This window comes from Chenopodium album, chromosome 1, assembly GCF_948465745.1.
Source record: "Chenopodium album chromosome 1, dcCheAlbu1.1, whole genome shotgun sequence".
Lineage (NCBI taxonomy): Eukaryota > Viridiplantae > Streptophyta > Magnoliopsida > Caryophyllales > Amaranthaceae > Chenopodium > Chenopodium album.
In genome coordinates this window covers 78946407-78971746 of record NC_137834.1, presented here as the reverse complement: position 1 = coordinate 78971746, position 25340 = coordinate 78946407, and the positions used below count along the sequence as shown (strand labels likewise).

Sequence of the window (25340 nt, the reverse complement as noted above, 5' to 3'; positions counted from 1 at the left end):
AATATAATTAGCAGTGGCATCTCAAGAAGTCAGCAGCTTAACTACTTACCTCAACTTCACTCACCACTTTCAATGAATTTGAGTCTAAACAATAATAATTAAAAAAAAAAAAAAAAAAAAAAATAGAGCGTAAATTGAGCAGTCAATTACTGTAATTGTAATACTCCTCCTTCCCACTTCTCATCTCATCGTGCTCCCACTTCCACTTCCACTTCCACTTTTTCTCCCGCTAATCTCGCCATTTTCTCTCTCCTCTCCTTTAATCAAATACCAAATATCTAATAATCGCGGGTTTTTCTCATCTTTCAGACAATCAATCATGTCTCCCTTCATTCTGTCATTCTTCTTCTTCCTTCTCTCTCCTCCTCTTTCTCTCTCTACCCCTTTCAGTAATCACCCTTTCTCCTTCTTCTTCAATTTCCGCCATTGATGACGTCACTACTTCTAAGTACTAACCATTATTTTCTCTCTCCTCTTTTGCAGATATCTCCTACCACATTGATTGCGGCGGCTCCACCACCTTTACCGACCACTTCAAAACCACCTGGCTTTCCGACCGCTACTTCACCGGCGGCTCCACCTCCGTCGTCTCCGAACCCCTCAAATTCTCTGTCCAACAAGAGAAAACCCTTCGTTTCTTCCCCCCTACTACAACCGGACCCAAAAACTGCTACATCCTTCCCACGGCCGTGCACGGCGGTCGCTACCTCTTCCGCACATTCACCACTTACGACAATTACGATGGTAAAAATCATCCTCCGAGCTTCGAGGTCTCCGTCGAGGGCACGGTCGTGTTCAGCTACCAGTCCCCGTGGGCGGAGTCTCTCTCCTCCGATGGGTTTTACTCTGATCTAATTGCATTCGTCCACGACGGCGATGCCGATGTGTGCTTTTATTCCATCGCAACTGATCCACCCATTATCGGAACCCTCGAGGTGGTTGAGATTGATCCGGATTCATATGACGCTTCCAACTTGGGGAACGACACCGTTTTGGTTAATTATGGCAGGTTGAGCTGTGGTCAGAAACAGTGGGGTCCGGGACTTAGCAATGATACCGACTTCGTGTGGCGGTCGTGGCAGTCGGATGCTAAGTTCCGGTCAAAGAACATGAAGGGTCCGAAGGAAATTTCGACGACAACGGCGGTTAACGGGGCGAACCAGAAGCCGAATTATTTTCCGACGAAGTTGTATCAGCACGCGGTGACTGTGGGGAGTTCAGGGGTTTTGGAGTATGAATTGACTGTGGATGCTAAGCTGGATTATCTGTTGTGCTTTCATTTCGCTGAGATTGATAGCAAGGTTACTAAGGCTGGACAAAGGGTGTTTGATGTGCAGGTGAACGGGGAGAATGTGAATCGAATCGATGTTTATAAGGCGGTCGGAGGGTTTAAGGCTCATGATTGGCATTATGTTGCTAAGAATTTGAGTAGTACTTCATTGACTGTTAAGTTGGCTCCTGTTGTTGGAGAGCCTATTCTTAGTGGGTTGGAGGCTTATGCCATTGTACCTAATGACCTTGCTACGGTTCCTGATCAAGGTATATGGCGGATTGTATAATTGATGTTTTGTTTTTGGGGAGTTTCTGTTTTGTTTTTATGAGTAATTGCATGCCAAGTTTCTTAATTTTATGATCATTGGGATTGCTTTCATTTCATTTCTTGTAGATATGAAATGGTCAAAACCTTTGTGGAATGTTGCTTATGATGATAATTTACTAATTTTTCGGTCCAATTTGCCATTTCGATTTTTCCTAATGTAATAGGAAAAAGGTGAATGTGCTATTGGAGGGTTTTATTTGTGGTTCATAAGTAGATTTTTGATGAGACAATCTGGGCATTTGATGGTTCCTGTCATGATTATGCTGTAGGAGCTCCGATTTCTTTGTCTCTGATCTTTGGCCTATTATATCTTACTACATTGTTTTCTCCAGCACATCGTGTCATCTCTTGCTGATTGAAATGTGGACAAAATTATATGATCAGAACTTGCATGTGTTATTGTTAGGGTACTTTGAGTTTCCTGATATGAGAATGTTATTGCAGTTGTGGCTATGAGGGCATTGAAGGACTCGCTTCGAATTCCAGGTCGAATGGGATGGAATGGTGATCCATGCGCCCCTGCTACCTGGAATGCATGGGAAGGAGTTATTTGTCGTACTAACAAAGAGGGGAATGCCCTTGTTATATCTCAAATGTATGTTGTTCCTTTGCTTATAACTTTGTATCTTTTGGTACTAAACATCTTTGTCATGCCCTGATACCCTCAATTGTTCTATGTAGTGACCTTGGGAGCCAGGGTTTGAAAGGATTCATCAGCGACCGGATCAGTCTTTTAACGAACTTGGCTGTCTTGTAAGTATCTAACACATGGTCTTTTACATACTTATCTATTCCGGAGAAGCTATAACCTGTTGCATGTCAACCTAGGATTCAGCATTTTTCGATCTCTTTGGCCCCTCTCTGCGTATTTCACAACTTTAAAATGTATAGCTTTAGAATAGAGATAAAGACAGAGCTGACTTGACATATATTTTTGACGATAAGGATTATACGTTACAAACTTTGTAAAAAGGGCCTTTGTCTTGAATATAAAAAACCGTTACTTTTATTGGTGAAAGGATCCTTCTTTAAACATAAAGCTGTGCTAAGAAGAACTTGAATGTGTACTTTAAAAGGGAGCGAAGCCATGAATTAAAACCCAAGGGGGCTGAAACTTATACCACTACATTAGATAAAGTAGTAATTCATATTGTATTTTGAAGGTTTTTTCATTGCAAAATTATTGTTTTTGCGCTATTATAATTACCTTTATTCGATCACAAAAAGAAAGTTGAGAAGGATTAAAGTAAATAACAAGAATCGAACTTGGGACTTGTAGTATAACAGCCATCATAATTTACCACCGAGCTATAGATTTCAATGCAATAAAATAAGGAAGTTTTATGCTAGATTTAAAGGAGGCCAGCATAGAAAAATAAAAGAGTTGGCGTTTAGGCCATGGGTAACGGGTCTCCACCAGCCCCCTTGGCTCCGTCTTATATTATTAAGGACATGAATGTGTATGAAAGGAATATGGAGAATTGGAGACTAACTGTATGCTCTACACTTTTTTTTTTTTTTTTTTTTTTTTTTTTTGGTTCCAAAGAACATGAAGGTATTATAAGAAAAGCAGATTGAAACATGCAAATTTTTTTTTAAAATCATCAATGTGAAAAATATATGTTAGCCTGAAACCAAGATGCCGCATCTAAGGTCTTACGAGCTAAGTTGGCTTCTAGCGAATTTTTGAAGGATACTCATGATTACCACTCATATCTTCCAGGGTGTCTATAATGCATGCTAGGAACAGAGTTTTCTGTTCTTTTCTCATGGTGGAATTTTCAATTTGTTTTAAGTGGTAGTCTGTTAGCCTTTATAATTTGACCTTTATTATCGTTTCTATGACAGGAATTTAAGTTCTAATTCATTGACAGGCTCTTTGCCAGAAGGCCTTGGTCAACAATCTCTTGTAAAACTGTAAGTACAACTACTTTGCTAGCTGGGACTTGTCATTTATATTTAAGCACATTTCTTTTTTTTGATTGGCAAAGCATTTTGGACTTTACAGAAGGCTCTTCAATTTGATTTGCGGTTTAATTTTCTTTACGTCAGGTTTTGTTTGCTTGTCAGCTGTGTTAATTTAAAATCTAACGAACTTCCTTGTATGCTTACCTTTTAATATCTTTAGTATTATTTGAAGTCTTTGCTGGGTTTTAGCTGTGAAAGAAGAGCCAACTCCATGCCATGCCATTTTTATAGTCTCAAGCTGTGACGAATGTTATCTAAGATTTTGAAACTCCTTTTGAGGTTTCCTTACTACATATATGTGAAAAGAACAACAAAGCTTCTGTGAATTATGCTGTTTCCACTGGAAGAATCTGGGGAGGTCATGAGGTATATAACCTAAAATGTCTGAATACTCAAGACTAGTAGAGAGGCTGTAGCCTAAAGACCTTTAGCACAAAATTATTTCCAATAAAATACAAAGTAGTGGAGGAGGAATACATTGTGTCACTGGCTATTCTCGCTGAAGGGATTTTACCAAAAAATACCATGGCTTTCTTGGGTTGGAGTACTTTCAACTAAATTAATCATTTGATGGCTAATCATGTCGAGTTCCTGAACATTGTAAAAACATGCAACAATACACTTTTAATTTTGAATATTATGGTAGCCAGGCTTGTTTAGTGCTCTTAAAGTTTGACAGTTAGTTTAGCAATGACTTGCAAAATTTTGGGGATGGACTCCAAGATATTAACATTCTAAGATTTAATATTGAAAATGGATGTACTACCTCTGTAACTCTGTTACTTTTTAGATGCAATAAAGGGGTATTTTTTGTGAGATGGAAAAACTTCCTATTATAGCTAAAAAGTAACAGAGGTAGTATATTTTATTTCTGCTCTTGTTTGAGTTTTTTTTTTTTTTTTTTTTTTTTTTTTTTGTGTGTGTGTGTGTCTAGAGAAGCAGGTTTGAACCCCTAAAAAGTGTGATAAAAACATGGTGCATATTTAACCGAAGACTTTATAATAGCAAATATTACCTTTTGTTTCAGATAGTTCCCCACAATAAACACACCTTTTCACTCACTCTCTCTTACTTTGTCCACCTTTTCCTTACACCCACCCACTTTTCACACACTCTTACTTTATCAAATTTTATTTTACACCCGCTCACCAAACCTACTCTCTCTCTCTTTCTCTCTCTTCAATTGCCTTAATTTGTCTGCATTGGTAATGGAAGTGTTATTATATAAAATTCATAATTTAGTATTATAAAAAGTGCTGTCTAACAATGACCTATCGTGGCTTGAATGCTTGATACTTTGAGAACTGAGAATTGTATAGTTGAAGTTTTGTGTTGGTTTCCTACTTTGTTGCGGCTTGTAATTTGTTATATTGTATTAAGGTAGGGCCTTTGTAGCGCTCTCCAAACTAGTTTAGAATGGATTCCCCACCATTGGTCATTCCTTATAGGGTGGGGGGGGGGGAGAGAGAGAGAGAGAGGATTGCTCTCCAAACTAATTTAGATTGGATTCCTAGCGTTGGTCATTCCTTAAAAAGAGGGGGTGGGGTGGGGAAGGATTACAATATCAATATTCTTCCTATGCACTTGTGCTTTACTTCCTCCGTTCTTTTGTTGTTGACACATCTTAACTTTTGACACTATTCACAAACTCTATTTTCACTTGCTTTTGCAATATAAAACATATTCATGTGGGATCTTGGTAGAATTGTCTCAATGTCTATTTTCATAATATCAACTTTATTTAATATTTTTATTTATTGGATAATTAGAGATGTTTATCAATGACCTTGTGCGTTGGCAAACCTATTAAAAGACACGTGTCAACTAAAAAAGAACGGAAGAGTATATTGTATATGTCTCTATCAACGTTTACAAGGTACGAGGTACGATTCGAAACGCGGTACAGAAACGGATACGTGGTACGTTACCATGTATGAATCCGGTACGATGGGTACGATGTGTTTAAAAATCTAATACTGTACTTTTTAGTGAAATAACGTTTACTCTTCATTATGTTTTAAAAAAAAAGTTTAAATTCTAAATTAATTGTCATCTATCCAATTATTTTATATTAGTATAATAATGTAACAATTTAAATTTAAATGGAAAATTAAAAGTAGTGGAATTTTAAAAAATGAAAAAGAAAATTGAAATCCCCTAAATCATCACGTGACTTTCTTTAGTGGGGTCAAAAAGTCAAGAAATAAATAAAAGATGAAAATAAAAGAAACCACAAAATGTGGACAGCTGTCCCACCCAACTCCCCCTCTACCTACCCTAGTAGCCTTGTCCCTTCTCTCTCTCCTTGAAGTCTGCAACAGGCTTAACAATGGAGTCTTCACAAAATCACGGCCGAGTTTTTACACGTTCCAAGCTACGAAATCGGGTCGCAGAGTCCGGCGATTTGAGTCGCGACCACCGGCGAACTGAGTCACGTCTGTACCGTGTTCCGGTACGAGCGAATCAGGTCGCGATTCGCAGCAACGTACCGCGAACCTTGTAACGTTGGTCTCTATAGTATGCAAAGCCAGGAAATAAAAATAATATAGATACTTTTGATATGCTCTGTTTTATTTTGATTTCTTAATGGAATTGAGTGGTGTATTTTATCTTGTCTATAAGCTCATGCTGATGGGCTTTCCCAAGCGTCTCCCTTTTTGATGTATGTGAGATTGATTTTTTCTCCTATCACTTGATTTCTGAAGTCCCTACTTTGCAATTCTTCTTTTTTCTTTAAAATTATTTATTAATTTATTGTATTATTATGATAACACATACCAGCATCATTTTACCAGAACAGATGAAATTGCTGGATCAAATTCTATGGTTTTTGATACAGAAAGTGGTCATGCATCATATTGATGATGCACTTTTACTTCAAGATTAACCTTTGGTGATAAGATACATAAATGCAGTTCTTTTAATATCTATATTTTTTTTCATGTCTCTTGGCAGGGATTTGTCAAATAATGAACTTACAGGATCTATTCCTGATAGTCTTGCTACATCAAGAAATTTGCGCCTTGTGTAAGTATTAACCACCTATATCCTCATGACTTCTTCAATCTCTTAACTAATGGTTTCATCTTAAAGTAATTGTAGATGTTCAATACTTTACTGCTTATCTCATATTCTATTGCTATTCTAGGGTCATACAATACTAAAATAGTAGGGTATCTCCAGCCTTAACCAAATTCTTATCTTGATCTGCAAAATAACAATAACCAATTTGGGTTGGTTTAGTTTGGATTGGATTAAATTTTGGTTTGGGTCAAAATTGTTGGTAAAATACCTGTTGATTCCAATGACAAAATAGAGAAGATGAAAGGGAAAAAATATTTGATCAAAGATCTCAAACTCACAGTCGCGCCGTGGAACATAATCCACTGCCTTAGAAGCGAAATACGCCACCACCGGTACAGGTTTCTTGATGACGCACGCCCCCCAAGTTTAACGCAACTCTCCTTCGTAATTCGTGTACCCGAACCCGAAGCGTGGAATTACTCAAGAACTGTTCAGATCTCAAAGGGTAGGTTTTTGTTTTTGTTTTTGTGTTTAGGTTATTTCAATAATGAAATTAACGTGTATCAAATAAGAGTTAAGGAGTAGTATTTATAGGAGAAGAAAGAAAAAGAAACAAAACAAGGCAAGCCTTCCACGCAAAGCCCAAACCCACAACCGAGCTATAGCTCTCTCGCATGAGAGCTCTCGCTCGGCCTTGCCATAGGCTTTCTGTATAGCTCTCTCGCATGAGAGCTCTAGCTCGGACTTGCCGCAAGCCATTTATTAGCACCGAGCTCTAGCTCCCTTGCTAGCTCGGCCTTGCGTGGCTCACTAGTCTTGTGTGCCACATCCCTTTCTCACTAGCTCCTTGCACACATCGGCATCAAGGTGACCACACTCACTTAACAACACTCCGATTTGCATTACAAGGATTAGAAAAACTCCAACAATCCCCCACTAATGCAAAACGGACATGAGATCATGAAATCTAAACAGTAAAATGAAAGGTTAAGTACTTAAGCACTAGTATCCATAAGGTTTGAACTAATGCCTTAGTGACACAGGTATTCAACACTTTTCTGATGAGTATCCAAAGGTTTGAACTCCCAGGAGCCAAGGAAGGAACATGTATCACATACTTCACCTTTTGAAACTTGAGCCCAGCCATGGGCTCTCATGAGTACTTCAGGAAAATTACACCACAATTTTCCCTTGAAGGAGGCCACCCCTTGTACTTACGTAGGTGTTCCGTCTGTGTATAAAATACACATTCCCAGCACATCTAGGGTCTTTCCATGCAAGCTTAAAACACATTCAAGCACCTTGCAAACCCAAGATTATCTATGCAACGGAATAAGAACATTAAGGGATACTCCCAACCTCAGTCATTCGGTACCACTATCGTTCCCTACTCGAGTAGTAACTGGGCTAGTGATTCTAATTCATTTAAGGATCACTATCGTTCCCTATTCTCAAGCAACTGGGCTAGTAGTATTAAGAGCAAGCAATGCTCAACCTTCCACCTTCGGTGTCATTATCAATCCTACTCTAAGAGCCACTGGGCTAATGGTCTTAAATCCACTTAAGAACCATTATCAATCCCTGCTCAAAGAATAACTGGACAAATGATATTAAGAGCCACGCTCAACCTTACTGAATCTACCTCATCAACAAACCACTGAAAAAAGTTATAGATTCAATAAACATAAATGGTGTAAATCCAACAATGAGTCAACCAAAACAAGGCTCTAGACCCATTCAGATTAAAAGTTCAACAAATTAAAACACTTCGGTGTGTCCATGTAAGCTGTCTCAATTGACCACCCAACTTGGGTTATGGACATATTAAGAGCACTTAAAGCTCAACCAAGCAACAAGTCTACCAAAGCATTTCATAACCATATAAGTTAGAGGGTTATCAAGCCAGATCACTCTAGAGCGTAGACTTAAATTTTATTTTTAAACTTCGTCACTAGAATAATTTAAAATACCCACAGGATCTTAAATATATTCTCTTAGACAATCAAGCACTTATCTGTGCTTCATCCTTGTATAAGGACCTGCTTGATTCTTCTTTGCTTTCACGTAATCTGACATGAGTATCACCTCCACAAGATCTGTCTAACTTTGTCGACAACATACATAGACACTTGTGAAAAAAAAATGTAGAGAACATGAGGATCAACTTACCCCCACAATGGACAGACTTCCAGAGATTAATTTTTGCAACAATCATCTTCTTAACACACGTCATCCAATCTTATGAACATTTGCTTCATAATGGATAGTGTACAACAATTTGTTTTGCAGCTCACTCGAAACATAGCACCACCCTTCATCATGTAAAAACCATACACGGAAGAGGTTCAACTAATCATCGTTGTTCATTCAATCATTGTCTCTTAGAATTTACTGGATAAGTACTTGAGAAATTTTCTCACTTTAACCTTCATCCCTTTACTATCTGAAACTCAAACAATAATTGAGTAATTCTCTCTTGACAAACAGAATGAACAATATAGTTCACAACAAAACTACTACACGTCAAGAATAGTTTGTTCATCATTTAGATTGCAAAACATTAGCACATTTGAATCAAACATCAAGGTCAAATCATAAAAATAACTCTGGCTTAGACATGATAAATATAATTTACCAAACCACTTTCTTTACATCACAATAATGAGATTGATGCATACCTTTATTAGTTCATTGGCATACTGCCTAGAACTATTCTGCTTATCACATTATCTTGTACTTGTTTCTTGGCTTAGAGACACATATACATCTTTATCTCAATTAACAACATGCATGTGAAGTTAACAACTTATGATCATTCTAGCAAATGAACTCTATCAATGCGAACCATAGTAACATCACACATGCATCAAGAAGTTCAACTCACATGCCAAGAAAAACTTAACATAACAAGTTAGAGTACTCAAATCTAACCCCCACTCACCATACATATCACAAAGGATATAACATCATGAGCAAAAATACCTCATCTTCTAAGTTGTCACCTGTGCATGCGTTTTAAATACACACCCTTGATTTACAATCAATCATGCTAGGAAGCTTAAGCAACCTTACTGCAAACCAGACAAGCTTAGAACAAACCAGGTGAGTCATAAGAGTTGGTCAGCACCAAACTTACAGAATAAATCCTAACAACATAATATCTTACCTTTAGCCCATTTCCAATCAATCACCTTTCAACTCATCTTGAAAGATACTTACAACTGATGGATTTATAATAGCAAGGAGAGATATACTATTCTCAAGCATATAAGACTCAAAAGAACGCACACTAGCATTAACATGCTTCTTTCAACAACTAGGTAATCAAAGTGTATTCATATGGTTCAGGAAGTTTTCATCCACCACTATATGAATATATACCACACAACCAACCATCCACATACAACTTTCGATCAAGAAAGTAAAACCAAGATGATACACAACTAGTTTAAGCTTTAATCCAACACACCTTAGATGATGAACTCATCAACTTTACTAGCAGAATAAAGCTTATGAAGCAAGAACAAATCCTATGAACGAGCAAAACTAACATGTCATGTCATAGGAAAACATATACCCGAGACATTTCAAGGATTTAACATATCAAGCTCGTACATGATAAACGTAGCAGATATTCAGCATACATATCACCGATAGTCCCACAAGCCTTCATACTTTATGTGAAACATATATAGAAGTCAATTCTTCATTATTGGAAACCCCCACATCACATATACCACATGAAAATAATCATGACTCGGGTAACAAAATAGGGAGTATCAACCAAATTCTTGGGTGAAATACTTACTAAACAAATAAACAACTTAAACATATCTGTAACCCCCACAATACTAACATTCACAGAATATTAATAGAATTTAAAGACATATGGGATGTTAATTCTCATCCTTACCTCATGTGGGGCACTTACACTTCAAACTTGCACGGCCATTCTAGCTTTGTTAAGTCAAGCCTTTTTATTTTGCTAATAAGCACGGAAATCAACCCGGTCTCATCTAGGCCATCAACGAGAAAAATAATTGCTACACCTCTAGCAAATTAAATACATTTCAAGTTTGTGAACAAAGCTGATTAAGATCATAAGAATTAAAAGAAACAATAATTCTAAATCCCTTTTTAATCTAAAAAGAGACACTTACAAGCTTATCACATACTCCGTGCTCAACAAAACATTGTCCATGATCAGGAAAAATAACAATAAAAACACTATCGTAAGATAGAACACATGTCATCCCTAATCTACTAGGACTAAACACATTAAAGTCCATGAACATAAATAAATTACCATTGGACAAAACATAAATTAGCAGAAGCAAACCAACAAGCAAATAACCACAGATAAACGTCTCTTACGGAGACCTTCCTCCTCTATACCACTCATTAACAAGAGTACAAACAACTAATTAACTTACTAGTTAGTCTCAAGATCTAACTCACCTCATCCCCACATTGCGTTGCAATAGCTCATAATCATAAAATTAAGCATATCAGGGGCCACATAATAATAGACACCATATTATGTAAAGTTAGAAAATAATTATTTGAGAAGGACTTACCTGATTTAGCTTATTGTAGCTGTTATATCATATTTACTTGATCAACCGAGTGAATCGAGGAGACTGCTACTATCGGGCTAACAGTTGTATATCACATCACCAGAACAAGAACCATCTTTTTCATGGAAATACAATCCTGAATTCAGATATCCATTCGGCACTCTTCTGAGTCTTCGATTTATAGTTCCCGTATTACATCCAGTTGAACACCAAGATCAATTTAATTGCAGTGCCTTAATATCACATACCGGAGTAATAGAGACAATTTAAATGTCCACCTTAACTGCATCATCATGGCATCAAACTTGGAGCCCAAAACCAATGTCAGCAATTCATAATTACGCTCCACCCAAACTTCCAAGGTAAAGGACAAGGTAGGCGCAATAATAATATTCTAATTGTATATTCATCATCAATGCAAATTCTTGCTTAATGATATAATTTACTAAAAATTCCACCGACAATCTTCAATGGAAATTTCAGGTTTTCTTTTCTCTTAATTCTTTAGATACTATGATACAATTTGAAACCATATTTGACAAACTAAAAAATTAGGAATTAACTTTCCTTAACCTTGCTGACATAATGTCCACTAGAAGCCATAAATTAAATAAAGAAGGCTGCAGTTAAGCAAAGATCAAACACACTTTACCGAGTTCATCCATCCAACAATGTACACAGATATTGCACACTGACGGATAAATTAAATTTCCCCAAAAATTAGGGTTCTTGAACTTCGAGAAATACGGATGAATTTCATACGAGGATCCCGAACCAAATTTTAATTTCCATCCCGATCAAACGATTTATATAATTGAATAATCCAGAAATCAACAGTATAATAAATTAATACTATTTCGCTTCTAAATTGTTGGTAAAATACCTGTTGATTCCAATGACAAAATAGAGAAGATGAAAGGGAAAAAATACTTCATCGAAGATCTCAAACTCACAGTCGCGCCGTGGAACATAATCCACTGCCTTAGAAGCGAAATACGCCACCACCGGTACAGGTTTCCCGATGACGCACGCCCCCCAAGTTTCACGCAACTCTCCTTCGTAATTCGTGTACCCGAACCCGAAGCGTGGAATTACTCAACTGTTCAGATCTCAAAGGGTAGGTTTTTGTTTTTGTTTTTGTGTTTAGGTTATTTCAATAATGAAATTAACGTGTATCAAATAAGAGTTAAGGAGTAGTATTTATAGGAGAAGAAAGAAAAAGAAACAAAACAAGGCAAGCCTTCCACGCAAAGCCCAAACCCACAACCGAGCTATAGCTCTCTCGCATGAGAGCTCTCGCTCGGCCCCCCTGCCATAGGCTTTCTGGCAGCGAGCTATAGCTCTCTCGCATGAGAGCTCTAGCTCGGACTTGCCGCAAGCCATTTATTAGCACCGAGCTCTAGCTCCCTTGCTAGCTCGGCCTTGCGTGGCTCACTAGTCTTGTGTGCTACATCCCTTTCTCACTAGCTCCTTGCACACATCGGCATCAAGGTGACCACACTCACTTAACAACACTCCGATTTGCATTACAAGGATTAGCAAAACTCCAACAAAAATTGTGTTATGTAATTCCATGTAGATTTTGGGATTGGTTTGAATCAGGGTTTGGGTCAATATATTCAGACTTTATCATGGTAAAGCATTTGTTATTGATTGTTTAAAATGACTGTCTTAGATTACCGTGATGTGAAGACAGTGACTCTCTTAGACATAAGTTGTTTGTCACAGCGCTTGATGAAACATTGTAATTCTAGAGTTCTAGTCAATGTCTCTCTAAAGACCACCCTGATAAAATATTCGGATTTATCCTTGATATGGAACATGATTTAATTGCATTTATGTGCATAGAGATTTTCAATTTTTGGGTAGGTAGGATGAATGACCCCTCACCGGTCCCCTTGGGGGTAGGGAGAAAGAATCGGGGTTTTGATCACATGACCTCAAGATCATGAGAGACATCCCTTGCTCTTAAACAAAGTACTATTTGGTTTGGCTTTTAGAATTGCATAGAGCTCATATTGATCCCATGTTAGTTATGGTCGCATACCTGGTCTTGGTGCTGTCACTGACCTCAGTGTTACCACAAGTTATATTCAGGCGCTCTTCTTCTGTAGCTTTAATGTCAGAATGTTAAATATTTTTTATTTATTTAATATGGTAGAGTTTGGGTGGTAGGAAAAAGTGAACAACTATTTTTTAAGAGAACCACGTTGTAAAATTGATTGATGCTGGGAAAATTACGAGAAAAGGGGGGCTTGGGTTACGGTAGAGCTCTTTAAAGATCTATGTAGTAGATTTTGCCAAATCTCAACCATCATATCAATGATCAATGGTTCCGCTTTATCCATGATAGCCTTCTATTGCTTTTCTTTGGGTAGTTTCTGCAACCACCCCTTCCATCTCACCTGCCATCTCTGGCTACACTACGCAGGAACCCACCTGGGGTCATTGCTGCCATCACTCTACAGTACATATGCAATGCTGCTGCCACTGCTCACACTGTGTAAACTACTCATAAACATAAGCTTATAAATTATTTATTGATTTTTTTAAAATAACCTTAAGGGTATTAAGATGTTAAAGGAAGCGTGTCTATTGAAGTATATCCTACCAAATAACACATGTAAGTGTCCCACGTTGAGAAAAGAAGAGAGAGTCAAACACTTTATAAGGTCAAGGGGCTACTTCTATTGTCATATGGTTTTGGGATGGAACCTCCTTGGTTGTATAAAAGTGGACTTTCTCTTTTGGTTTGCGGGTGCGGCCCAGACTTGTATTTAACATGGTATTAGAGCCATGCCCATGATATGGGATCTCTAATGGCTTGATCATATTGCCACGCCCAAGGTTTGGGACTTTTAATGGCATTAAGTATTCAGGACCTTGAATTGGATCAAGTGATCCTTGAGTTAAAAAGGAACCTTACATGTGAGGGGGAGTGTTGAAGTATATCCTACCAAATAAAACATGTAAGTGTCCCACATTAAGAAAAGAAGAGAGAGTCAAACACTTTATAAGGCTAAGGGGCTACTCCTCCTATTGCCATATGGTTTTGGGATGGAACCTCCTTGGTTATATAAAAGTGGACTCTTTCTCTTGGTTTGCGGGTGTGGCCAGACTTGTATTTAACAGTTAACAAGAATCCTTTTTTCCTCGTCATTATGTTTCAAGAGGAAACAGGTTAGAGTTTGCAAAGCATTTGTATTTCTACAATCTCTTCTTCACATCTGTATAATCTCTTGACTAAACAAGCCGTGGAATGGTGGAAGTATACAAAAGGAAGCAATCTATTAGCAAACCAAGCCTTGTTTGACTCGATAATTAATGTGGTTATGTTGAGGTTAAGGAGTATCAACTTATATATGTATGGACCATACAAGCTGACACTGCCAGACCTTTCTCCCAGCTCTAAAAAATGAACAATAACTTAGTCGAAATGATAGCAGATATAAAGGAAACTAAACAATTTTCCTCAATAGTGATTTTTGGCTGTATTCACAGTTTCAAAGTTAGGTAAGAAAATTGTTTACTTGTCCTCCATCCTCACCCTAAAACTGCATACTCCCTTTATCCCATATTACTTGCAACATTTTAACTATACAGGCTTGTCAATACAACTTTGACCATCAATATATATAATTACATATTAGTAAAATTTCAAAAGGTTTGAAGTTGGAAAATATACATTAAAATAGATCCATCAACATCATGTACTAACATTTGCTTTTATTGAGTAGCAAAACACACACACACAAAAAAAAGGATGGTCAAAGTGAGGTGTGAATAGAGTAAAAAGTCAAAATGTTGCAAGTAATTTGGGACGGATGGAGTACAAAGTTACATATCTTTGCCTCTCTCCTACTCTCGTCGAACCCTTAGTTTTGAAATCACTCTTCTAAAATCCATGATTTGATTGGTAGGAATATTATGGCTAGGGATGTTCGTTCGGTTTTCGATTTGGATTTAGGCCAAATCCGATCCAATCCGAAATATAATTCGGTTTCTTATTCAATCTAATCCGAATTTCTCTCCCAATCCGATCCGATTGATCCGCTCCGAAAATCCGAATCAAAATACGTTAACTTTTAGCGCCTATCCGATTATAAAAACAAAGCCTTAATATTAGTACAAGTCTTTGATATCATGATTAAAATAAATAGTTTAACATCAAGTCATTAGTTAATTAATACAAAGCCTCCCAAATTTATTTTATACCATAGTAAGTATTTGGGCTAAACTTCAAAAGGCCAATTATAAAACAAAAAAAAATCCATATTCATACAAACTTAATTTTACAATTCGGTTTTCGGATTTATTCAAACCCAGAGTCAATCCGATCCAATCCGAATCGTCTTATTATAAGTTCGGACTCGAGTTGAATTGACAATTTGGTTTGGATTGGATTTCAGTTTTAATCCGAATTGTGGACACCAATCTAGATTGACACAACCAAGTTTGGTGATGTGATTTTTTTTCCAACGTGTCTACGCTGTGAACACCTTACTTGTTAGAGATGTGCGACACGTTTGGTAGTTCACATACTTTTTTTTTTTTTTTTTTTTTTTTTTTTTTTTTTTTTTGGGGGGGGAGGGGGGGGGGGGGGGCTCACACTAGACAAGTAATCAAGCATAAGGCTAGATTCACCCTAATATCATATTTAACGGTACATTGCTCTTTCAAGGGTTCTCCTTCCCTCTTGCTTCCACTCCCTATAAGAAACCTCCCAAAAAAAAACACCTACAATGGTGGGTTTCTCTCTATGATAATCTACCCTTGTGTGCCTCTGTGGCTGGGGGCCAATAAAAGTTTGGAGAATTAGAGGTATTCTAAATGGAGGGTTGAGAGAGAACTCAGGGGCAGGTTGGTCATTTTACGCGGGATTTAAATTTTGTCATTATAGATTCAGTGGTACAAAATACACTCTCACTGGTACAAGATATAATTTCAATAGTATTTAAAAAAGGTTCAAATGTCCCATTAAGCTATCAATTAATTCCATTGGAGCTTCATTGGTACAAAATATACTCTCAGTGGTACACAGTACAATTTCAATGGTATTTACAAAAATCATCAGTGGTAAAAAATATGCTTTTAGTAATTGTGGTCCCAATACTTTTTTGTCACGCGAAACCATTCTGACTTTTCAGGTGGGCCCCACCCCAACCTTTTTTCACTCTCTATATCTATCTTACTTTCTCCCTCTTCCTAGTACATTTGTTATATTATTTAATGTTGTGAGACATTTTCATTTGTCTCAACCTTATATTTATACTTCCTCGGAGAATTATGGTCACTCAATACACATTATGTGGGCCAAAAAACCCTACAATGGCTAGTTCTTAAAAAAAAATTAAGTGACTCCAGAGAGCAACTGAAGAGCCTCATTGTCAGAGTAGAGTTTGCTCTTAAGCTTATCTCTCCTCCAAGAGCTACTTGAAGATTACCAATGCACATGCTCATATTATCCGACGATAATTTGTAGGAGTATGCTCTTGCATTTCTCATCATGTATATTGACTATTGAGGGGTTGAGTATCCAGATATAATTTCTCATTATGAGATGGAATATTCATAAAATGCAGGATTGCTACATTTGTAAGAAAAGGACCTTCCAAGAGGTTGGGGGGTTCAATCCATACTAGGAGCTCTTTGAGAGCGGGGTACCCTTACCCTTCCCCCACTCTCAAAGTGTCTAAACCCGGGTTGGTTGATATGTAAAAGGTTCTGGACTGCCGGACCGGTTACCTTTTTAAAAAATAGTTATGTCCAAGCAATCATGCTCAGCAACACATTGTGCAACAAATAAAGTGAATATGAGAGATCTGTCTCGAGTTTGATACGAATTTGGAATTTCAGTGGTTTGAAGAACACTTTCCATGCTCTATTCAAGTATTTGTGACAGTTTTCTGGTTCTGGCGTGACAATTCCATATCATATACTTCATTTAAAAATAATTGCTACATTTTCGATTAATGGAAGTTGGGTATTGATGCTTAGAAACCTTTATTTAGTAAGTTCGGATGGATAGATGAATATCCCTTATTTACTTATTCTTTGGCACTACTTTTTTCCAGTTTCTGCTTTACCCTTTCCTACTTTTACATCAATCATTGACCAACTCTATGCCTTGTCATATTTGTGTGTGCACCTATGGAGCTTTTATTATAGACCAAAGGATGTATTGACACTACACAAGACATTATATGATTAAGACCCTAAATTTGCTGGTTGGACTGAATTAAATTTTAGAAACTGCCCAGGTGGAGGCATATTGACTTGATGAAACGTGCTAATGCTTTGCTTAAGTTTGTAAACCTGATGTCCAAAAGGCATTTTATTGGTTTATTAATGGTTTTGGTGACTCCTTTTGAAGCCTAACTATGTGTGGGATAGAGTAATGAACTTTTAATAGAAATTGAACTAGACCATGCTCTATACTGTAAGAGTGGATGGGAAATTTCACAGAACTTAACTTCCCGTGGTAGTTTTTAAAATTCATTTCTCATGTAAATGCACTACCTTACATTCAGTTTATGTATCTTTATCTTACATTTCTTACATGTGCCAGGCTGTTGAATGATAATAAATTGGAAGGACGAGTGCCAGAGGAAATTTACTCCGTTGGTGTACATGGTGGAGCTATCGAGTATGTCTGGTTATGTTTTCATGCTATAATATATCGCTATTCTATCTCCATTTCCATTAGCTGCAGACATATAAATGATTTAAGGATTGCATGTAATGAGCTAGTTCAACTTTAAGAAACCAACATGAATTGCTTGGTCTGAAGATCTTTAAATATAATATATGCTGACCATGCTGTCCTTCACAACATGTACTCTTCTTGTTGCGAGCAATATAGCGAAATGTTTATTTGGCTTGTCCTGCTTACCATCTTGGCATGCATATTGTCAATTTGTCATTCTTTCTGCAATTATGCTTGTTGGAGTGTGTCACTTTTTTTTTTTCCTCTGTCTCTCCCATTCTGTGCTGGGGATAATGTTATGGTGCAAGGATTTGTTGGAATAAAGTAATGGTACGAATTGAAATTGCAATTTTTTTTGCTTGTGGCTCATTGGATCTCTTTTTCCATATGCTAACTCGAATTTGCCAATGAAACATGCTGTATAAACATCTGAAATTAGTGCCGTCTTCTGTCTGCTTCTATGCTAACATTGAACTGTTTCAGTCTCTCTGCGAACAAGGGTCTATGTGGTATGCCTTCTTTGCCAGAATGTCCTCTTTTTTGGAGCAATGGTCGATTGTCCCGTGGTGGTAAAATTGGAATAGGATTATCTTGCATGGTTGTCGTCATGGTGCTTCTGCTGGTGGCATACATCTGTATAAGGAGAAAGAGGAATGATTATGACTTTGGTTTACCACATGAATTAATGTGTAAGTTGACTTTCATCTTGTATTTCTTCTAATCTTCATATCTTGTTTTTATTTATTTATTTATATTTCTGTTTGCTGAGAGTGTATGAAAATCCATGCCTAGAATATTTTGCTTTGAAATAGTTGTTGAGTTGGTATTGTAGTTCCCATATTTGGCTGAAAGAACATATCTTATGTATCCCATACTTACAGGCTGGCTACATCTTTTTCCTTTTTCCTTTTTCTACCAGTTATCATAATATCTAGTAGGTGTGTGTATGGGGGGTGTGGGGTGTGACTGACTGACCATGTGGGTGGGTAGGGGTAATTTTAGGAATGTTTTGATTAGATTCAGTAGATTTTCACAAGGCAAATGACATTTAAGGGACTCAATTTTATCCCCTCCTGGAATAAAAGGATACTGTTATAAGGATAAAGGTTGTGTGAAAGTAAATGATAAACCTGCATTCAAGGAACCCCACCTTATTGAAAAAGGAAATAAAACAAAATTCATTGAAATAGTTCTCCATAAATTCTCTTAGTTCTTTTTTTCAGCAACCCTTAATACTTTTGAAGTGGCCTAAACGGGCAAAACGGCTAAACCGACCCTAACCAATTTTAACCATTGGTGAATTTGAACCAAATAGAGATGACCCAAACCTGAAATAGAATCAAATCTAGCTCTATATATTTACTTATTTGTTGTCATTATTCTTAATTTGTTCATAAATCATAACATTCTCATTCTTAATTTATGTATGTTTTGTTGGAAACCCCTCAAATCAATTTGGCTAAAAATATTGCAACTAAGTGGCATGTTAAAATAAATTAGTCTCACTTCTAGTGATTCACCAATATACAGAGTTATATATTTGTAATATACGAAGAAGTTACTGAATTCTATTGTTACCAAATATTAAACATCAGTGATCAGTATTAATAATTGAACATATAATATTATGTTCAGCTGATATACCAAGGTCATTTAATTAAAAAAATAAATAAAAAATTGTCATACAAAGTATGAAATTAAAGGTATGAACAAATTGTTAACAACACCAACCAACTTAAAGAAGTGCATAGATACAACTCTGTCAAACTTGATGGCCCATTTATTGACCTGACTCAAATGTATCCAAACCATACCCTTTCTGACATTGAGATGGCCATACCCTTTATTATCCATTATAGTATACCCAAACTCAAATGTATCCAAACCATAACACACCCATATTGATAAAATGTAAACCCTATTTAACCTGAACTATCAATCTAGAGGATCCAATCTGAATGCGATTCAACTGACCTGTATGATCTAATATCGAGTTGCATGTCAGGTAGGGGAACTCTGTTAAAAGAATGTGTAACCATACATATATGTAACCTAGGAAGGATTATTGAAGGAAGAACAATTTTCTCTTAATGAGAAGAATAGCTAGATGTTGGGCTTATTGGCTACATGAGTACATGCTGTATGCTAAACTCTGAACAAGTGAGCTGTTGGAGTTAAAATACATAGTAAAAGGTGAAGGATATAGAACAATAAGTTGGTTATAGTTCATTCCACTCAAAAAACAAACATAGAGCTAACAAACATCTTATGATGTAGAGCAAAGAATAAACATTTTATGATATGATGATCATGCCCAACTCCCTACTAGTTATTAGTAGGAAAATTAAGTATTCATATCCCTAAAAATCTGCCTCTACATTAAATAAACCGACTAGTTAAACATGTGATCCTATACATTAGGAACTACTTTGAATCATCATTCAACTAGAATTCTGTTAACATTTCTCTGTGTGATTTTGCTATCTTTCGTACTGTTGGTCAAATATCACATAAATAATGAACAATTAAATTTACCATAAAGCCTTCTCCCGTGACTTGCTTTGTTAGTTTGATTTGTTCACATTTATTGCTTCTATATTGATTTTGAAAAGGTACTTGATTGTCTACTCTGTATGGAATAGTCTATGATAAACGAATTACATACACACACACACACATTTCGAGTTCTGGTGGGGTTGCCATTCACAATTTGTATGTTCAAGGAGCTCCGAGCATAATGGATCCATCTTTGTTGGAAAAAGATACTCATAATGTAAACAAGGAAAGCCTTGAAGAACTATAGGAAATTCAAAACCAAAGTTTGATGTTAAACTATGTTGCAATGTGGACAATGATTTAGTGAGTGTTACAACATAAGTCTGATGCTGATAGCTCTGTGAATAAATGCAGTATAGAATCAAATTTTAACAGCTGTTATAGTAAAGTTGTGAGGATGGTGAGATGATTTTATCAGTCTTCTGGAGCTTTTATTAATTTACACAGTGCCTCTTGTGAAAATGCCTTAGCAGAACGGATAGCGGAGTATTCATGTTTCTCAAGATTATACTTTTAACTAGAATAGTATTCTAAAGCTAAGCAGTGCTCTTATGTGGTTTTATTGTCTGTTGGGCACTTGGGCAGTTGGCTAATTATTTCCCATCCTGTGTGTCAATTTACAGCAATGGCAGCAAAGAGAAACCGATATCATAGACAGAAGTCCTTGATGGTCCTCGAAATGGAAAGCCAGCATGCCAAAGGTTTAATACCGCCATCAAAACCTCAATAACAAGAGACATTTTTGGCAGGAACAAAATTTTGCAGCAACACTATTTGTGGCTAACCAATAGTTAATAGAAAAAGGTCCTATGAAATTGTTGAGATATAATTGCAGAGAGCTCAGTATGATTGAGATCCTGACAGGTTTGGCATCTTCCAACAATTTGGTACAAAATGTGGTCACAACACAACCAATTCCATGAAAAATACAGTGCATCGTATTTATTCTTTGGAAATGGCAGAAAAGGCGAATGCCCTTGAAAACTGTAAGTATTTATACCCAGTTTCGAGGAAAGATTGTTGTATGTATGAAATTGACATCCACTGCTGAAATGGTTAAAAATTCCAACACACGATCAACTTGTAGCTGCTGGTCCCAAATCAACTTGTTTATCATCATTGATCTGACGCTATTGATCATCTTTAGCAATTTAGCTCATCTTTTTTTCCCCCTTATATTTAGTTATTGTATATTCTTCGTGTTACTGTCAGGTAATAACATGTACGAGTATTCGTTTGTTCGAATATGATCCTGGGTGGTTTTATGTTGTCTGAAAGGAATTTATAAAGTAGTTTTTTGCAGCCAAATAATCTCTGGAAATCTGTAACTAAGCAATTGAATTCCCTTCAATGTAACCATTTCTGCTTAAATTATCTCATTGATGAAGCTTACTGTGAATATATTGTAATTTCACGCTATCTTGGAATTTTATTTATGTACTTTTCATTACTTTGTTGCATTCCGTTGTTGATTGGTTACGATAAGTTTCTTCTTATGATAACCAATGCTTCTTAAGGACCAGGTAGATGCAACTCTTCCAGGCAGCTTTATTAATGGATGACTTTAAATACTACCTCCGGTTCTTATTATTCGCAACAAAGGAATATTTTATGTTTCATTAATAATAACCCTTTGTTGCGAGTAATAAGAATAGGAGGTAGTATGATTTGAAGCAACTTTTCCAACGTATGGGATGACTTATAAAGACTACTGAATTAGACAAGTTTTGATCTTAGGGTTGGAGTACCATTCTCAACGAATTTCTCAACTAAGTTAGATGACATTGAGTTCTTTGGCAATTTAATCTTATACGAAGTATTTTGTATTTCACGTTAACATATTACCTGATAGAGTATAAAACATATTCCTATACCTCAACCAAAAGCTAAAACTGATGATTGAGGTCCAGGAACATGTTTTTTATAAGCTGATGGTTGAGGCCCAAGAATATGTTTTATACTTTATCATTACCTTTGCTATTGTTTTTATGTCTAATCTCACATGTATATTCCTATTCAATACAAGAAGCCAAAGTCTTGATAAAACCAACCTAATCTTTTTTAATTGTTGTTAAAGCATCAGTATATCTATTATATATTCGAGTGTATGTAAGATATTATGTTCGTTGCGTACTGTATGCGGAAGGTATCTGCAACAGTTGAATTAATCATGACATGGAAGTCAATGCAATTTAAGGATAGAGATTTGAGTAGTGGGCATGTATCTTGTATAGCCAAATGCATTGGACTAGTATGGAAATGAAAAGTTGACAATGCCTTCCTATACAGAGTGAAGGATTAAAGGAGCAAGTTGCTGTAAAGAAGATGCCATTGATGTCTAGTGTCGATATTTGTATAGTTATTAGTATCAGCTGTATCACCAACAACATTGGAATGTGTGAGATGTTAAAAAGGTTTGCAACTTTTTTAAAAAAAAAAATTACAACAAATCACAGTTTAAATTAGGTGTGGTGAGTTACACAAAACAAAACATTATTATATAACCAATGGATATGATTTCAGAGAGTTATTTGACTAATCAATTGAAAACTCAAAATTAAGGGGTATAAATTATACTACCTAAAAATACCTTTATTTTTTTTGTTTACATCTTTTGACTTTAGCCTTTTTCACACACTTCCCTATAATCGTATTTAGTGATTTATTTGTAATATAAAATAAAGTTATGTGGGATCTTATTATAATCATCATAGCAATACACTTCAAACTATAAGTTTTTTTTTTTTTTACAAGTTTTTGCTTAACGGTAATTATAGATATTAATGGTTGAATTTGTGCATTGACAAGCATAACTAAAAGTTCCTAACTAAAAAGCATCGGAGGAAGTACTAGATAATATATTTAATTTTAAAACACTAAGACTTGCGGCCTTTGACATATTAATTTTAAAAATTCTAGGATTTTGCTGATTAGGAAATTTTGTTTCATTGAAAGGCTTTGTGTTGAAGATACTGAAGTATTCAAGGACATACATACAAACATACTATGTTACCACTCCAATGTGTAGGTTTATAGGCAAAGGTAGCAAATTAGCCTTGCTAATTTGATTCAAGTCTAGATTATATGTGGTCTATCTTGCTACAAGTATTATTTTTTATATAAAAAAGTATTTTTATATGCGGTTTCATGATGAATAAAATCAAGCATTCATAAAGTTAAAACAATACTAAGGGTCTGTTTTCATACGTTTATTTTCAGCTCAGCTCAGCTCAATTCAGTTCAGTTCAGCTCCTAATTTCCTTCTCTTATAAAATATTCATTTCAATTCAGTTCAGTTCAGTCTATGAGAACAGGCCCTAAGTCGAACACACACTTAAGTATTTACTTTCTTAGTTTGGATTTGATTCAAATCATTTTAAACCCAAGTCTACGTAAATAATACTATCCTCTAAATTCCTAATTACTCCCTCCTTGGATCTTTTTCCACCGACGTTTCACCTTCCTCAGATAGCTCAAATAATCGGTCAACAAAAGCATTAACTAGTACACTTCACTCCTCTCACATATGCCCTAGTATGAAACCATCAAAATTGTGGAAAATTTGGTTAAAATGAGAATTTTCAAAATAATGCCAGGATAGTTACATGTCACACACATAACATAAAACATTAACATAATCTTATGTAAGCCAAAAAAATCAGATGGACATTGACTAAAGAATAAGAAAATAAAGATGATGATGTACTACTTTTTATCACCATTATTTTATTCTATTAACCCAATAAAATACAAATATAATTATTAAAAATAATTAATTTTTTTTTTAAAAAAAAAAACAGGTTTATCTGCAACAGACGAAAAACAGACCTATCAGGTCCAACTGCCAACCCAGCAACAACAAAAAACTGATCCAAGTGGCCCAACCCAATTTTGACTTTTCTTCCCTAACTTTGGTGCGTGCCATGTCAACAACATAACCCGATGTACTTTTTTTAATTAATTAAATTAAATTAAATTAATAATTGGATGATGACCCAATTGACTAATAAGATAGATGATGATGCTTACAAAGCAAATTATGTCCTTATTTCACGTGTATGGATCAAATTTAATTTATTTAATAATAACAATAATAATAATAATAATCTTATATTATAAAAAAGATACTCCCATAACCATAGGTTATATAACATGATTTATTTAATTTTCCATGTGCATCATATTTTATTATCCACTTGGAACTTTTTGTTGTTTGCATTAACAAACTTTGATTATTACTTTTCATTTGCTTACTTCTATGTTACATTTTTCATCATGCATATGCATTGTGTTTCCCAAAATTTTTGTCTTCTTATCAAATTACAACTATTATTAGCATTATTGTTGGTATTATTATTACTCCTATTATCTACGTACTACGTATAATTTTTTTTATACAAGCATTATTTTCTTTATTACGAAGTATATCTTTCTTTTTGCACAAAACTATAATTGTGGGATGGTTTTTGTTAGAGATATCATAAACAAATTTTTACATATTTTTCATGAACTACTTAACTTTTAACTTTTTATATTATAATAAAAATTACAAATATATTTTAAAAAGTAATAATCCTTTTTTATTTTATTTTTTAACTAATTTAATTACTTAAATAAAGTATATACAAGCAAATTAAGTTCTCTTCTAATTTAATACAATAGTTTCTTATCATAGATGTAGTTAGTATTATGAATTGTGTTATGTTCGCTAAATGTTATATATGTTCACTAAATTCTTTTTTCAATATCCCAAAATGGACAGATTTCTATTGAAATGAGGATGAATTTTGCGATATATTGACAACATAAAGGATGAGTGGCTAGATTTACTCATTGAGTTCATGCATCGGAAAAATCAACATATATAGAAAATTTCTATCAATAGTGTTATTTGAAACCAAACTCATCA

The 25340-nt window shown here is 35.6% G+C and overlaps 1 protein-coding gene across 1 annotated transcript; it reads left to right on the top strand.

Annotated features, from left to right (window-relative positions):
• The first annotated feature begins 255 nt into the window (after positions 1 to 255).
• Positions 256 to 21855, top strand: LOC145607054 (receptor-like protein 4). Its single transcript, XM_081662849.1, has 9 exons — positions 256 to 389; positions 484 to 1539; positions 2045 to 2195; positions 2282 to 2353; positions 3449 to 3517; positions 6524 to 6595; positions 17738 to 17815; positions 18359 to 18564; positions 21055 to 21855. Exons 1-9 carry the CDS (start codon positions 320 to 322, stop codon positions 21159 to 21161), a joined length of 1881 nt encoding a protein of 626 aa, XP_081518975.1. The 5' UTR covers positions 256 to 319; the 3' UTR covers positions 21162 to 21855.
• Positions 21856 to 25340: the final 3485 nt, after the last annotated feature.

Coding starts and splice junctions, on each gene's coding strand:
- LOC145607054 (XM_081662849.1), top strand. CDS start 320: ATGTCTCCCTTCATTCTGTCATTCTTCTTCTTCCTTCTCTCTCCTCCT. Junction 3,518..6,523: donor CAACAATCTCTTGTAAAACT/GTAAGTACAACT, acceptor GTCTCTTGGCAG/GGATTTGTCAAATAATGAAC. Junction 18,565..21,054: donor TTTACCACATGAATTAATGT/GTAAGTTGACTT, acceptor GTCAATTTACAG/CAATGGCAGCAAAGAGAAAC.